Genomic DNA, 14,484 nt, shown 5'->3' with positions numbered 1-14,484 from the left:
TAAGGAGGAGCTTCTCAAGGATTTCCAGCAGAGGTAGGATTGGATTAATAACTGCAATAAAAGCAAACACTTAATATTTACTATGTGCTAAGCTCAGTTCCAAGTTCTTTGTGTTAACTCACTTAATCCCCAGATCAAGCCTAGGAGGTACACATTATTATAATCCTCATGCTGAACATGAGGAGCCTAAGGCACGGGGCTGTGAATAACAACAAATGTCCCATGGTCACGTGGCTCACAACTGGAGGACTAAGGTCTGAGCCCAGGCATCCTGGAGTGTAGCTTAGAGTCCAAGCATGACACACTCTGCTACACAGTCTCTCAAATATTTAAGAAAAAGCACATTTATGTAACAATGTTACCCTAATGGTCAAAACCGGCTTTCTTAAATTCACACATATAAAGTTCTATCACCTACAAATCTGCAAGAGACCTCTGCAGACGTCTCCACATTTACTGCGCGTCTGCTCTCTGTGAGAGCCACTGTGTGCATTTTCATTTGGCTGTCCGGGAGGCATGTGTTATTCCCTACAGGCGACGCACGGGCCACTGTCCGTGCAGATGTGGGCAGGCACACTTTTTTTGTCAAGGGCCAGATAGGAAATAGTTTAGGCATTTGGGGCAAACAGTCTCTATCATGATTGCTCAATCCTGCCACTGTAGCCCCCAAAGCAGCCACACACAGATGGGAGTGGTGATGTTCCAATAAAACTTTATTTACAAAAACAGGTAGTGGGCCAGAGCGGGCCACAATCTGTGGACTCCTGATACAGACCGGTCTTGGGACAAGCTAATAAACTGCTACACTAGCAACAGCAAGTAAGACCTGGTCAAGTCAGCAGCTTCCTTAATCCCGAACACCACCTGGAAGGCTGAGAAAGGCTTCAGGGGATGCCAGAGAGCACAACGACAGATCTGAGGAACTGGGAAAGAAAGTGGAAGACACAGGGGAACAGGAAACAGGAACAGGAGAGGCACAGCGCAGACACCTCGGGTGCGCTGGGCCACATGCCATTAGCTTTTTTATTGGCGGCTCCTTAAAGTCAAACTGCTTCGGCATGAAGAGGCACTGCTTTTGCACAGCTGAAGTTTGCAGATACCATCAAAACTTTGTTTTCAAGTTAAAATAAAAAATAAAAAAACACCACTGTTCATCAGTTTCAAAGTTCTTTACAAAAATTTCTTAAGTTGCTTCTGAATCTCCCATCCCACGGGACACACATAGGCTCCCCTGTCTGTTTTCCCGTCACGCAGTCTCGGCGGAAAAGGCACCTTCTGTGCACCCTGGTAGGTGGGCACAGAGCAGGGGCCAGCTGCTGGGCCCTTCCTCTTCCCACGCTTACCCAGAGAGAGTCCCAGTCCTCACGACTTTTCCCTGTGAGAAGGAATTCAGACTCCTCCTCCTCCTCCTCCCCAAGCTCACATCCCCTTCGCTTCCAGATGATCTGGTAAGATCAGTGAAATACAGTGCTCCTTCTTAGCTCTTGCTTTTATTAAAAATAAATGTACTCATTCATAGTTTGAATGCACAAGTAATTAATTCATATATTCATGCCATTACTTGAGGGCTAGTTTCCACCCTCCCCCAACACTGGATAAGTGACTCAGTTGGTAAGAAACCTTTTTCAGTGAAAACTTATGTGCCCTTTGCTTTAGAAGGAAATGAAATAACGTTTTAATCTTGTTTTAGAAAACAAGCGTTTAGACTATACCCATCATGCAGTTTTATTAGAGAAAGAAGGTTTCTGAGTTTGTAGAATTCTGCTTATAGCTGGAATGGGGAAATGCTGGCACTCCAACCTCCTGGGTTTAACTGGGAGTCAAGGGCTGTATCTTAATGAACACAAAGGAAAGAAACTACTGAGATGCTAAGTTACTCTGTACCCTACCTCCATCTCTCACTCATGCTATATACTAAAGAGAGAGGAGCTGTGTTTCAATAGCTTTGCTCAGTTCGGCAGCTGGTCTTCGTCTCCTGGCAGGAAGCATCTGCAACCTGGGGGAGCATGCGTTCGAGCACAGCTATGCACACCAAGACACGCGTGTGTGCACTTGTGCTTAGAAAGGCGCTTAGGCCAGGGGTGCCAATCTATTTCTCTCCAATCAGTTGGGTTGATTCCATGAATTGGCACTCAAAAGTGCATGTCAAGGAAATATGTTCTAATTACAGAAGCCTCTATCGGATAGAAGAAATACAAAGTCCCCTTTTCTTTTCTTTGAAACTTTCCTCATTAGACTCACGTGCCTGGACAAAAATAGTTTCTAAAGGCTTAAAATGGTTTAAGAGGCAACAATGGATAAAGCACAGGCTTCAGAATCTGGGTGTGAATACTGGTTCTGACACTCCCTAGCAGCGTGACAAGTGGTTTAACCTCTCTGAACTGTGGTTCTGTCATCTGTAAAGTGACTACGATAATGAGTAAGAGGTTGAAAGTAACAAGTACAGCGCCAGGCACCGCACTGCCTAACAAATGACAGCTGCCATCGTCATCAACGGCCATAACAACATCACTAACATCACCCCTCCACCATCTTTTAAAAATGTGTGCATGGGGTGAAAAATGATTCATGCCCCCCCCAACTACTCGATAACGTATCTTTCTTCCCAAAATAAACAAAAACCAAATATGTAAGCCAAGCAAAATATGAGAGGAAAAGCCAGGAATGAGAAGTGCAATCTTATTTCCATGTTTCTCTAATAGGTTAGTAATTTGTTGGCACTGGCTTTGACAGAAAACAGATGGATCCAGCATTAAGCACAATGAAGGCGGCAGATGCTGGGCCAGCCCACCTCAGCTGGACTGGTCTTGCAGCCAAGTCCAAGAGCCCACAGTTTTCAAGTGGGTTCATCTTGGCACACTAGCTTTGGAAAATTGGTCACCAAATGAATTCAGATTTCTACCCACCAGGAGTTCCATTCAAGCACCAGAGAGAGGAAGCAGAAGCTAGACCCTATTCAAGTCACCATCATCATTTCAGGCAGATCACAAAAAATTCTGTACCTGACTCCAGAATATTTAAAGTTGATAGTTGCAATGCATACTCAGAGCTTACTGCTTTTTGTAAACTACTAAATGTTTCCACTCATATACGAAATTTTGCTTCTAAGTTCCAATCACTCAACAGTTATGAACAACTACTATGGGCAAGGTTCTGCGTTATTCCCTATATGATGGAGGAGGAAATGGAGGTGAATGCCATAAATCAGAAATCTTACCCTTGTGGAAAAAAAAATGCATAATTAGCTACATACTATGATAAAGGCAGTTGTGAATTAGGGCTAAATATGCATTTATCTTGTTTTGTAGCCAGTGATGTTTACCATTTTTATAACAGTTACTACAAAATATTGTGGTTTTTTTTGTTGTTGTTGTTATTGTTGTTGTTTTTGAGACAGAGTCTTGCTCTGTCACCCAGGCTGGAGTGCAGTGACGTGATCCCGGCTCACTGCAACCTCTGCCTCCTGAGTTTAAGTGATCCTCCCACTTGAGCCTCCTAAGTAGCTGGGTTTACAGGTGTGTACTACCATGCTAGGCTAATTTTTGTATTTTTAGTAGACACAGGGTTTTGTCATGTTGCCCGGGCTAGTCTCAAACACCTGGCCTCAAACAATACACCCGCGCTGGCCTCCCAAAGTGCTGTGATTACAGGCGTGAGCCAACGTGCCCGGCTTTGTCATGTCTATATTGAGATATAAAAAATTCTATAATCCTGTAATCGACAGCACAATCAAGGTACAGAATATTTCTCTCACAAGAAATGAAAGGAGGGAAAAGTTCCCTCTTTCCCTTCTATAAGTCAACCTTATCCCCATGCCACCCCCTGGCAACCACTGATCTGATTTCCGTTCATGTCATTTTATTTCTCTACAATGTCACATGGAGTCACACAGTATAGGCTTTCGTGGCTGGCTTCTTAGCATCATGCCTTTGACATCCATCCACACCGCTGCATGCATCTGTACATTCCCTTTCAGTGCTGAGTAGTAGTCCATTCTTGGATATGGTTTCTAGTTTTTCGCAATTACGAGTAGAGCTGCTAAAAATTTGTATACAGGTCTTTGTGTGGTAGGACTATGTTTCATCTTTCTTGGTAAAACCCTAGAAATTAGATTGCTGGCTGTATGGTAAGTACGTGTTTATAAGAAACTGCCAAACTGTGGCTGTACTATTTTGTATATATTCCCATCAAATACTGTGTGAGAGTTCTAACTGCCAGCACTTGATATTCCAACTTAAAAAAAATTAGCCATTCGAATCAGTATGTAATGGAAATCAACGTGGCTTTAATTTTCATTTCCCTAATGAAAAAAAATTTTGAGGATTTTCCATGTGTTTATTTGCTGGTTATCATATTTAAGTAAGATCTTTTCTGTGAAAAATAAAGTTCTATTTCAATACAGCTTCTTTCAATTCTATCTTTCTACTTAGATCTATCACACAATGCTGCTCTTTCAGCCAGAGAAATGTATCAAGTAGATGATCACAAATACAGGTTCATCAAAATGAAAGCTGACTTACCGCAAGTTGCATTAAATCCTATTTGTGGGAATAAATAGAGAGAATTTGTTTTCTGAACTATATATAAGGTACCATATTTCTCTTAGGTCAATATGCATTTTAAAATTCTTTAAAATGTAAAACTTACAATATTACACAAAGTTTGTAAAAGAAGGAGAAAGACCTATTATCTTACCTTACAGTGTCACTTCAATGTTTCACTTTTGGTAGTTTTTTTCCATTTATGTTACAACAATTATTGTCTTCCTTTTTAATTACAAAGTAATGCACGCTCAATGCAGAAAATATGGAAGCACAGAAACAGACAAAAATTATCCTTAGTCTCACCCCACAGGGATAATATACCAGGTACTGCTCTTAGGCATCAAATGGTCAACCCAATACTGGTCAAGCTTCAAGGCAGGAGGGGACAGAGTATCAGTGACTCTGGATTACTCTGCCTTAGCAAAATTCATTCATTTAAGAAAGAGTTATTAAGGGCCTCTTACATGCCAGGCTCTGTGCTAAATGCTGGGGATTCAGCAGTGAATGAAGACAAGAGCTTATGTCCTGGTGGCAGGAGACAGGCAAGTAAAGAAATCAAGAACATGTCATGAGGTGACGAGAGTGATGATGAGAAACACAGGAGGGAGGACTCTGCAGAGTGTTGAGGGGAAGGGAGCCATGTGGAAGGCCGCTGCCTCTCCTGGGGCAGAAGCGGATCCCAGACCAGGGCTAACGTCAGAGGCGGACCCCAAGGACACGTGGGTGTGCTCGGAGGCCAGCATCTGACGTCGAGGCAGCAAGTGAAGAAGAAAGGTCTCCCAGGAGGTGGGTCTCGCCATCTGGTTCTGGGCAGGTGACCTCTGGAAAGCTACGTGTTACTCCAAAGTTCAGTTTCTTCCTCTATAAAAAGGGTACAATAAAAGATTCTCTATCTCATGTGGTTGCTGCAGGGAAAAAAATATAGTAACTATTGTTGGACAACTGACAATGAATAGATAAAATCAGCCAAGGAATAGGCAAAAAGTGTTCTTTTTATTTTTATCGAGACAAGGTCTCACTCTGTCGCCCAGGCTGGAGTGTAGTAGTGTGATCTCGGCTCACTGCAACCTCCGCCTCCCGGGTTCAAGTAATTCTCCTGCCTCAGCCTCTTGAGTAGCTGGGATTACAGGCGCGTGCCACCACATTAGGCTAATATTTGTATTTTTAATAGAGATGGGGTTTCACTGTGTTGCCCAGGCTGGTCTCAAACTCCTAGACTTAAGCAATCCACCCACCTCAGCCTCCCAAAGTGCTGGGATTACAGGCGTGAGCCACTGCACCTGGCCCAAAAAGTGTTCTAATAACTTTATAATTAGTGAAGAGAAACTATCTTTACATCATCATATTGCACTATATCCCTAGTTTTACTTTCATCACGCACAGATACACAATTTATTCCTTAAATAGAATGTATAAAAGGTAAGCACTGACATTAAAAAATATATAAAAAGGCTGGGCACGGTGGCTCATACCTGTAATCCCAGCACTTTGGGAGGCTGAGGCGGGTGAATCACTTGAGGTCAGGAATTTGAGGCCAGCTTGGCCAACATGGTGAAAACTTGCCTCTACTAAAAATATGAAAAATTAGCTGGGTATGGTGGTGGGCGCCTGTAATCCTAGCTACCCCAGAGGCTGATGCAGGAAAATTGCTTGAACCCAGGAGGCAGAGGTTGCAGTGAGCCGAGATTGCGCCACTGCACCCCAGCCTGGGCAACACAGCGAAACTCCATCTTCAAAAAAAAAAAAATAATAATTTTATATATATATATATATATATATATATATATATATATGGCTCTCTCTCTCTCCATATATATATATAGCTCTCTCTCTCTATAGTTTAATATATATATAGTTTTATATATAGTTTAATATATAGTTTAATATATATAGTTTAATATATATATAGTTTTTTATATATATAGATTTATATATATATATAGTTTTATATATATAGTTTTATATATATATAGTTTTATATATATATATAGTTTTATATATATATATATATACACATATATATATATATATAGCTATTAACCCAACCCAATAGTCAACTGCAGTGTGAAACAGTCAAGTCTCTATGGTAAGAACCGAATGCGTCTAACCATCAGAAGCACACTCCAGAGGCTGTGTCTCCAGGCTCAGCTGCTGTGCACTGCATGCCCCACACAGACTGCAGGGGAAAGGCACCCCCTGCAGGCGGGCCAGGGAGGGTCCCGATCGGCTGCCGTTAACCACAGGTGGAGGGACCCTTCTCCAGGGTGCCTGGTGCGGCTCTGACAGATTTGTGAAATGTGTCGACAGGTAATTTCCTTTTAAACATTCGAATAAATGGAAGAGCGATGGACCTCGGGAAAAGGTACCTTGCTAAGAGGGCAGGTGAAGCTGCATGTCCACACCCTGCCTCTCTAGGTGCCACCCACCGCTGTCTTAACGAAGCCCACCTGACATGGCGCGTACAGCGGTGCGCTCGGTCACACAGCGAGGGCAGGGGGTGTGCCCCTCTTAAGTGCTGCTGATGTTAATTACTGCAGAAAAACAATTAGCCTCACAAGAGTCAAAATTAAAGTTGCTTGATTTTTTTCTCTTTTTTCATTTTAAGTTGATTTGTACTGTATATTTTCCTTTTTCCCAGGTTTTGTTAAGATCATGATGTGATGATCTTATCAAAATCGCGATGATTATCAGTCTAAGAAAAATTCATGCTTACATCTTATAACTTGAAGGCTAGATTCAGGCATCACAAGAAGACTTGATTACATTCACCTATCCTTTGCTATGAAATAATCTAATTCAATTTTTGTTTTTTCTAATATTAGCAAAACAGATTTAGGATATTTCCTTAGTAAAACATAACAGTATAGAAGAAGGAATTAATCCTTTTGCTTTGCACTGTCGATTTAACCAGAAAACAAGGTTAAGATAAGAAGCAGCTGTGGCCTCATCAAGTGCATCAACCTGTTTGAAGAAAACAATAAAATGAGCACACTGAAGGGCGAGTGACCTGCACAGAATCTAGTCTTTGGAACGTCAGAGAAAAGGATCTTGTCAATCTGCATCACCATCCAGGGGAAGTCTTTTGACCGCACAGAATGAATCTATGTGGCAGACAGACCCCACATCTACAGAAGAGCAGCTGCATTTAAGCCAATTCAATAATAAGACCGAGGGTCTCTCATGCCTGTAATCCTAGCACTTTGGGAGGCCGAGGTGGGTGGATCATGTGAGCCCAGGAGTTTGAAACTAGCTTGGGCAACATGCTGAAACCTTGTCTCTACAAAAAATACAAAAAAAATTAGCCCGGCATGGGGTGCATGTCTGTGGTCTCAGCTACTACACAGGCTGAGGTGGGAGAATCCCTTTAGCCCAAGAGCTCGAGGTTGCAGTGAGTCAAGGTTGCATCACTGCACTCCAGCCTGGGCGACAGAGTGAGACTCTGTCTCAACAACCAACCAACCAACCAACCAACCAACCAACCAACCAACCAACCAACCAACCAACCAAAGATGGAGGTTCTGAACTTAGAAGAGTAGAGACTGAAATCCTGGGTCTCAGTGACTGCAGGGCCTACAAGGTACCCACAAGTAGCTACACACTCTTGACATCTAGACCTTGCCCCTCTAGAACCACAATTTAAGAGTATTGCTGTGTAATTCAGTAGTTTGGAACTGTATTCATTTCAACTGAATATCATTTAAAGTTTGCCTTTGTTGAACTTATGAGACACATATAATGAATGAAGGGAAAAGGAAAATTTCTAGATGGCATCTAATTTATTTTAGTGAAAAAAAAATCTTTAAACCCTTCTGAAAAACACCTTTACCAAGGTAATTTAGAAATAATTTACACCTACTTATAAGTCCTCTGCTTTCTAAGACATACACAATAAAAATCAGGCATAAACCCAGGTGTCAGCACAACCCATATGGCTGTGTGTGGTGGCCCTACCCAGACTCCCATAGGCTATTACAGAGTGAGTGAGGCCTGGGAGCAATCTAGACTCAGAACTACTGTTACTTGCCCAAGGTAACTCTACTTACTCACAGCAAAACTAAGGCCCGAGTGTTTATATTTTGTAACTAATAACAACATGCAAAAAGTATTTCTGGATAGTCAGTGTGATAGACATTCCTCTAGAGAACACAAAAAACAAACAAGATAGTTTTGTCCTTAAGAAATAAAAAGGCTATGGACATGAAATTGATTTTAGCTCTCTTTTTCCCATACAAACTCACTTATTAATAATTAACATGTTAATTACATAATCCTTTCTATTTATTAAAGCAAGTCCCCACAGTCCTCTTTCCTTGCAAACACTTTGCAAGGGTAGTTATTATTACATGTGCTTGCTTGAAGGTGGCAAAGTGCTGTTTCATAAAATATACTGTAATTAAGTATTTTTACACATTTATATTGGCTTCATTTGTTTATTTAAAAATTCAGATTTTATAGTACTAATATACATTTCTAACATTCCCCCTTCTTCACATCATAGACATTTTATTTTATTTTATTTTTTGCAACAGGGTCTCACTTTGCCACCCAGGCTGTAGAGCAGTGGTGTGATCAGAGCTCACTGCAGCCTCAACCTCCTGGGCTCAAGTGATCTTCTGATGTCAGCCTCCCGCGTGGCTGGGACTACATGTGTGTGCCATCACAACTGGCTAATTTTTTTATATCTTTTTGTAGAGATGGGGTTTTACCATGTTGCCCAGGCTGGTCTCAAACTCCTGGGCTCAGGCGATCAGCCTGCCTCAGCCTCTCAAAGTGCTGAGATTATGGGCATGAGCAACATTCTTAATCTCTTTAGTATTTTTGTTGTTGTTGTTGTTGTTTTAAAGACAGGGTCTCACTCTGTCACCCAGGCTGGAGTATAGTGGCATGATCTCAGCTTACTGCAGCCTCCACGTCCCGGGTTCAAGCGATTCTTGTGCCTCAGCCTCCCGAGTAGCTGGGACCACAGGCATGTGCCACCGCACCCGGCTAAGTTTTGTACTTTTAGTAGAGGCAGTGTTTCACCATGTTGCCCAGGCTGGTCTCGAACTCCTGACCTCAGGTGATCCACCCGTCTCGGACGCCCAAAGTGGCTGGGATTACAGGCGTGAGCCACCATGCCCAACCAGTAATTTTTTATATATATATTTCCATGCCTGTTTCTTGCTCCTTAAAGGCAAGTTATTTGTCATTTTGGTTTTATATCCCTAGTGGCTTACTGAATGAATGAACCGGTGAGAAGGCAATGCAGCTCAGGTGTGGGAAGCAACACCGCCAATGACCACGCGAGAGGCCCCTCGTAAGTCAGTTTCCGTTGGTGGGAACCCTGGCCCGGCCACTTACTGTAACAGCTGTGGGATCATGGCCGAATTATTAAATTTCTCAAGGCTTTGGTGTTCTCATTTACAAAATAGAGACAGCCTCAGAGGGCTTCCCGTTAATTAAAAGAATGGGTGAATCAGCCTGGGTTTGGATCCTGGCTTGACCATTGTAGTCACTGTGCATCCAGGCAAAACTATTCACCTGTTCTGTGCCTCAGTTTCTTCCTCTGTAAAGTGGAGTAATAACAGCAACTTCTGTGAGGATTAAATGAGTTAATATATAAAAAACACTTAGAAAATAGGACCCAGGACATAGTAACATGTTCAATAAATGCTGGTTGTTATTACTAACAATTTTGGAAAAGCTGCTCATATAAAATGTGAGTAAAACGGCTGTGAAATATTTGAAACTTCTTTAAAAAAGCAAAACCAGAAGCAAGCCATGAAGTTAAGAACAAAAACAGAAAAAGGAGACTGATGACATCTTGGGTGGCTGCATGAGTGAATCATTCCAGAGATATGAACACTTCTAATGCAAAGAAGGAAGCTGAATATGTCACTAGTAATCTGAGTAGTTAATCAAGAGGAGAAAGAAAAAAAACCCTTTATTAGGATCCCTCTCTAAAAGGATAACAAAGACAGAAAAAGTGAAGAGCATTTATTGAACTCAACAACACATTGCAAATGTGATCTCCTGTTGCTGAGTGTTTGCTGAGGACAGGAGGCTCCAAGGGGGAAAAGGTGATGATTTTGATTTGGACATTGAGAGTACCAGGACCCTCACAGCACACAGCGCTCCGAGCTGATGCAGGAACCCAGGAGCACATATGCCTCGGAGGGGAACAAGGTGGCAGTGTCACTCAGGAGGGGAGAAAAGGGTGCATGGTGCTGGGAGGGGTGCCCAACTTTCAGGCACCAGAGAGTGCCGAGTGTGGGAATATTCATTCTCATTTCAGATCGTTTCCACTGTTAACCTACACTCAAGGTTCATGCCTTAAAACACTCAAACAAAAAGCTGAACTGTGATGCAGGAACCCAGTGGGCTACCGTAACAGTAAAGGTCCTGGAACTGAAGCAAGGCTTTACTCATAGAACATTAGAAGTGGAAGCAAATGCCAATGTAATATAATCTCATTTTCTCATTTTCTAGACAAAAATTCAGAAAGAGTAAGCAGTTTTCCAAGGAGACACAGCAGGTCGGATAAGAACTCTCCTGGGCTTAGTGCTCTTAAATTAAGAGTCTTCACATTCAATGATACCGAAAAACAGGGATTTAGTAAAAAAAAAAAAAAAAATCCATTCTATAGTAATTTCCTTCCCTGCTATTAATTCCTATAGCAAAAGTTCTTCCTTAGTTGTTCACAAAAGACTTACTAGATAGCCCAAAGCTCAGTCTTCACATATGATAAGTAGAAAAAGAGGCCACAAGATTGAATTACTTAAGAGTATGGAGACAAATTTCAGAGTCCAGGAAGGGCTTATAGTCTTAAGAGTTAACTCCTAGACCTTCAGCCACACCCAATTCTGAGAACAAGGTCTGCATCTTGCTTCCAATTACATTAGGAGCAAAAGCCCGCATTTTCTGTGCCTACCACAAGTTATAAACCATTTTTCCAACTGCCACTAAGCTCTCTTCTTTCCATGACAGCTAAAGAAACCTGGCTTTGATGACACCCACCACGTTCAATAAGGATGGTGGGTGACCCACAGTCCTGCCTCTGCTCAGCAACAAACTGCTACATGTCATAGTTACCGGGTGCTGACAGGGAACAAGCAGACCATTACTGTCAACTGGGACTGAAATTCCTAACGCTTACTGGAATTACTAACGTGGAAAACTCTTGATGATGTGATATAAACAGAATTGGGCAAAACACCAAGTCTCACTCTCAGGACAAGCCTAGAACAAAGGCAGGAGAGGCTCTATATAGACGTTTGCTTTCTTGGGTATCCCCACAGTCTTCCTACCAACAGAAATATTTGGAAAGTAAATATAACAAAGCCCTCTAAGGCAAAGAAACAATGCTCCATTGGTGGCACTGAAACTGTTTAAGATCTTTCGGAAAAACATCTTCAGAACACAAGATAATAACTCGCTTTTCAAGCTGTAAAGTACTATACATCAGAAAGATGTGATTTTCTGAGAAACAGCAGGTAAAAAGGAGGTGACTGGGCCTCACCTTCTATTTGCCTGGCCTCATGGATGGGTTTGCTAAACAGCTGCAAACGCCTCTAGGAAATACTAAGGTGCTACACCAGGCAAACCTGGTTTTGTTGTAGAAGTGGTAAACATTTTACTACAGTTTCCCAGTGGCACTCATCATCTTCACCTGGAATGTTCCTGGTATTTTTTCAGAAGTGAGGGAACTCTGGGAATTGTGCCAGATTATCTCATTCTCTCTAAATTATCCACTCATGTCTAATTTAAATAAACAAAATATAAGGAAGGTGGTAAATTCAAATGTCTTATTGCTAAAAGTGACTTAGAAAAAACATATATATATATATATATGTATACCTACACACATCAGGTTAAAAACCTTGATAAAAGGATGCTGTGTGTATCTGACAAAACCTACATCCACTTCTAGGAAGGAGGAAGGCCAATGGTGCATGCTGGACATGATTCCACTTAGTTCTCTGCTCCTCCCTTATCTTCTCTTGTGAAAGACATGTAACCATTTCAGGCTTTGTCCTGTCTCCGAAGAGTCACACTGGGGTTGACTGGGAAGGTGAGAGCTACTGCTGACCTGATGCGGCACCTCGGAGAGAAAGTGGGACGGATGTGCGGGGCAATGGCGTCCTGAGCCGTCAGCTCAGGGTTTTGACGGTGATCACTTAAGAGGGACGGGCCAAACCAGAATCCAACCCCACAAAGCCCAAGTTTGACATCAGAAACCTGAGAACGTGGCTTGTGTCTTTTTCTCTACATTTAGAACCACGTCACAGAAGATAGGGGTCCCCTACTTCACTAGTAACACAAGGATGATGAGCACCTACCCAAGTGTCTGATACATAAATGTTTCACCAATAGTGGCTGTAATTATTCCTCCCATCATTATGGGCAGCTAAAGTACTGTGGGCTTGTATGAACCTCACAAACCTGTCAGGTAACAGATAATGGATCTTACGATATGTTTACAATATTAAAACCTTGAAGGACTAGCACATTAAGAAAATTTCTACAACTTGCCGCCATGCATTTTGGAGAAGCTTTGGTTTTACCTTGTGGTCCATACTGGCTCATCTGTGGACCGTAAGTCCCACTTGAGTTACTCTGCTGAAAGCTACTGATTCCAGCATGCATCTGGCCCCCGGGAGAAGGATGAGGCGACATGGATGGTCCTGTCTGTTGAGGTCCATACTGAGCCATCTGAGGGTTTCTTTGTGTGCCTGCCATAAAACCTAAGTGGGAAATAAATGGAAACATATAAATGCAGGTGTTTCATAATCTCTGCATACATAAAAATGGACATGGACTGATGTGGCAGGTGGCAGGGGAGAAGGCTGGTACCATAAGAGTCTCCTAAAAAATAGCTAAAGACATCTCAATTCAGCGTGGACGGTTTGGAAGGTGCCCTGGTGAAACCCTGGTCCTAACCCTGAATTCCCAAGAGGATTCCCAGGAAGCCAATGGCTTGTGGACTTCAAGTAGGGAGGGGAGAAGGGGGAGAAAAGGCAAATGACCTTAACCTCTCTTGCAGATAAAATCCCTACAAAAAGCAACAGTGACCGACTGCTGTACTGCAAACCCTCTGCCCCTGAAAGGCTGGCCATGCCGTGCGTGCCCGCTCCAAGCCTTTGCTCCCTGCCCAATCTGTGGGATGCAGCTCTCTGGTCACTCAAAGATCCCACCCGTCAGACCCACGGTACCAGCTCTTCCCTGCACAGAGCTGTTTTTCTCCCCTCTGGTGTCCTCAAGCAGTAACCATTAAACTTGGCTCCTAAAGAGCCTGCAGACTTCTGAATACCTGACTTGCACTACCCCTTACAGGTCAACTGCAAACAACTGCAGGCTTGCACTGTATTCTGCTGCGCCGCAGTAGAACCTTTGACTTTCTCCTTCAAACCTGTTGGGTCTTGAGACTTACCTACCTCTGTAACTGGTACTGCCACTCCTCCAAATGCTCCCTCAGACACATGGGACGCCCACAAGGCCACCCTTTCCTTCTTTCCTCTAAGTGTGATCCATCCATCAGCACGTCCTGGTGACTCCGCTCCGACACAGATCGTGCGTGGTACTTCTTCCTTATTTCTACTTCTACCAAAGCCAGCCCCAGTTGTGTCTTCTCCTGCCCACACCATAGCTGTACCACCGACCACTCAGCCTTGCTAACCCCAGTCTTGCTCCTTTTGGTTCATTTTCCTCAAAGGTGCCAGAATAACTTTCAGGAATACAAAAGGAAATGAGAGCATATCTCTCCCCTGCATAAAACTCATCAAGACTGGCTGGGCGTGGAGGCTCACGCCTGTAATCCCAGCTCTCTGGGAGGTCGAGGTGGGTAGATCACGAGGACAGGAGTTCAAGACCAGCCTGGCCAAGATGGTGAAACCCTGTCTCTACTAAAAATACAAAAATTAGCCGGGCACGGTGGCAGGTGCCTGTAATCCCAGCTACTCAG

At 42.9% G+C, this 14,484-nt stretch overlaps 1 protein-coding gene across 11 annotated transcripts in view; it reads right to left on the bottom strand.

Moving 5' to 3' along the window:
- The window catches only part of ARID1B (AT-rich interaction domain 1B), a 437,019-nt gene that overhangs the window by 63,439 nt on the left and 359,096 nt on the right, over nucleotides 1-14,484 (bottom strand). For 9 of the 11 annotated variants that reach the window (XM_055391577.2, XM_063707979.1, XM_063707978.1 and 6 more), the window contains one exon: nucleotides 13,088-13,267. The exons of the other annotated variants lie outside the window; for them this stretch is intronic. In XM_055391577.2, the coding sequence (XP_055247552.1) occupies nucleotides 13,088-13,267 (180 nt within the window). The remainder of the gene's footprint in view (nucleotides 1-13,087; nucleotides 13,268-14,484) is intronic. 11 annotated transcript variants of the gene reach the window in all.

Source organism: Gorilla gorilla, chromosome 5 (genome assembly GCF_029281585.2).
Source record: "Gorilla gorilla gorilla isolate KB3781 chromosome 5, NHGRI_mGorGor1-v2.1_pri, whole genome shotgun sequence".
Classification (NCBI taxonomy): domain Eukaryota; kingdom Metazoa; phylum Chordata; class Mammalia; order Primates; family Hominidae; genus Gorilla; species Gorilla gorilla.
Note: the sequence above shows the minus strand (reverse complement) of the source record. Positions and strands in the feature narration are given on the sequence as shown.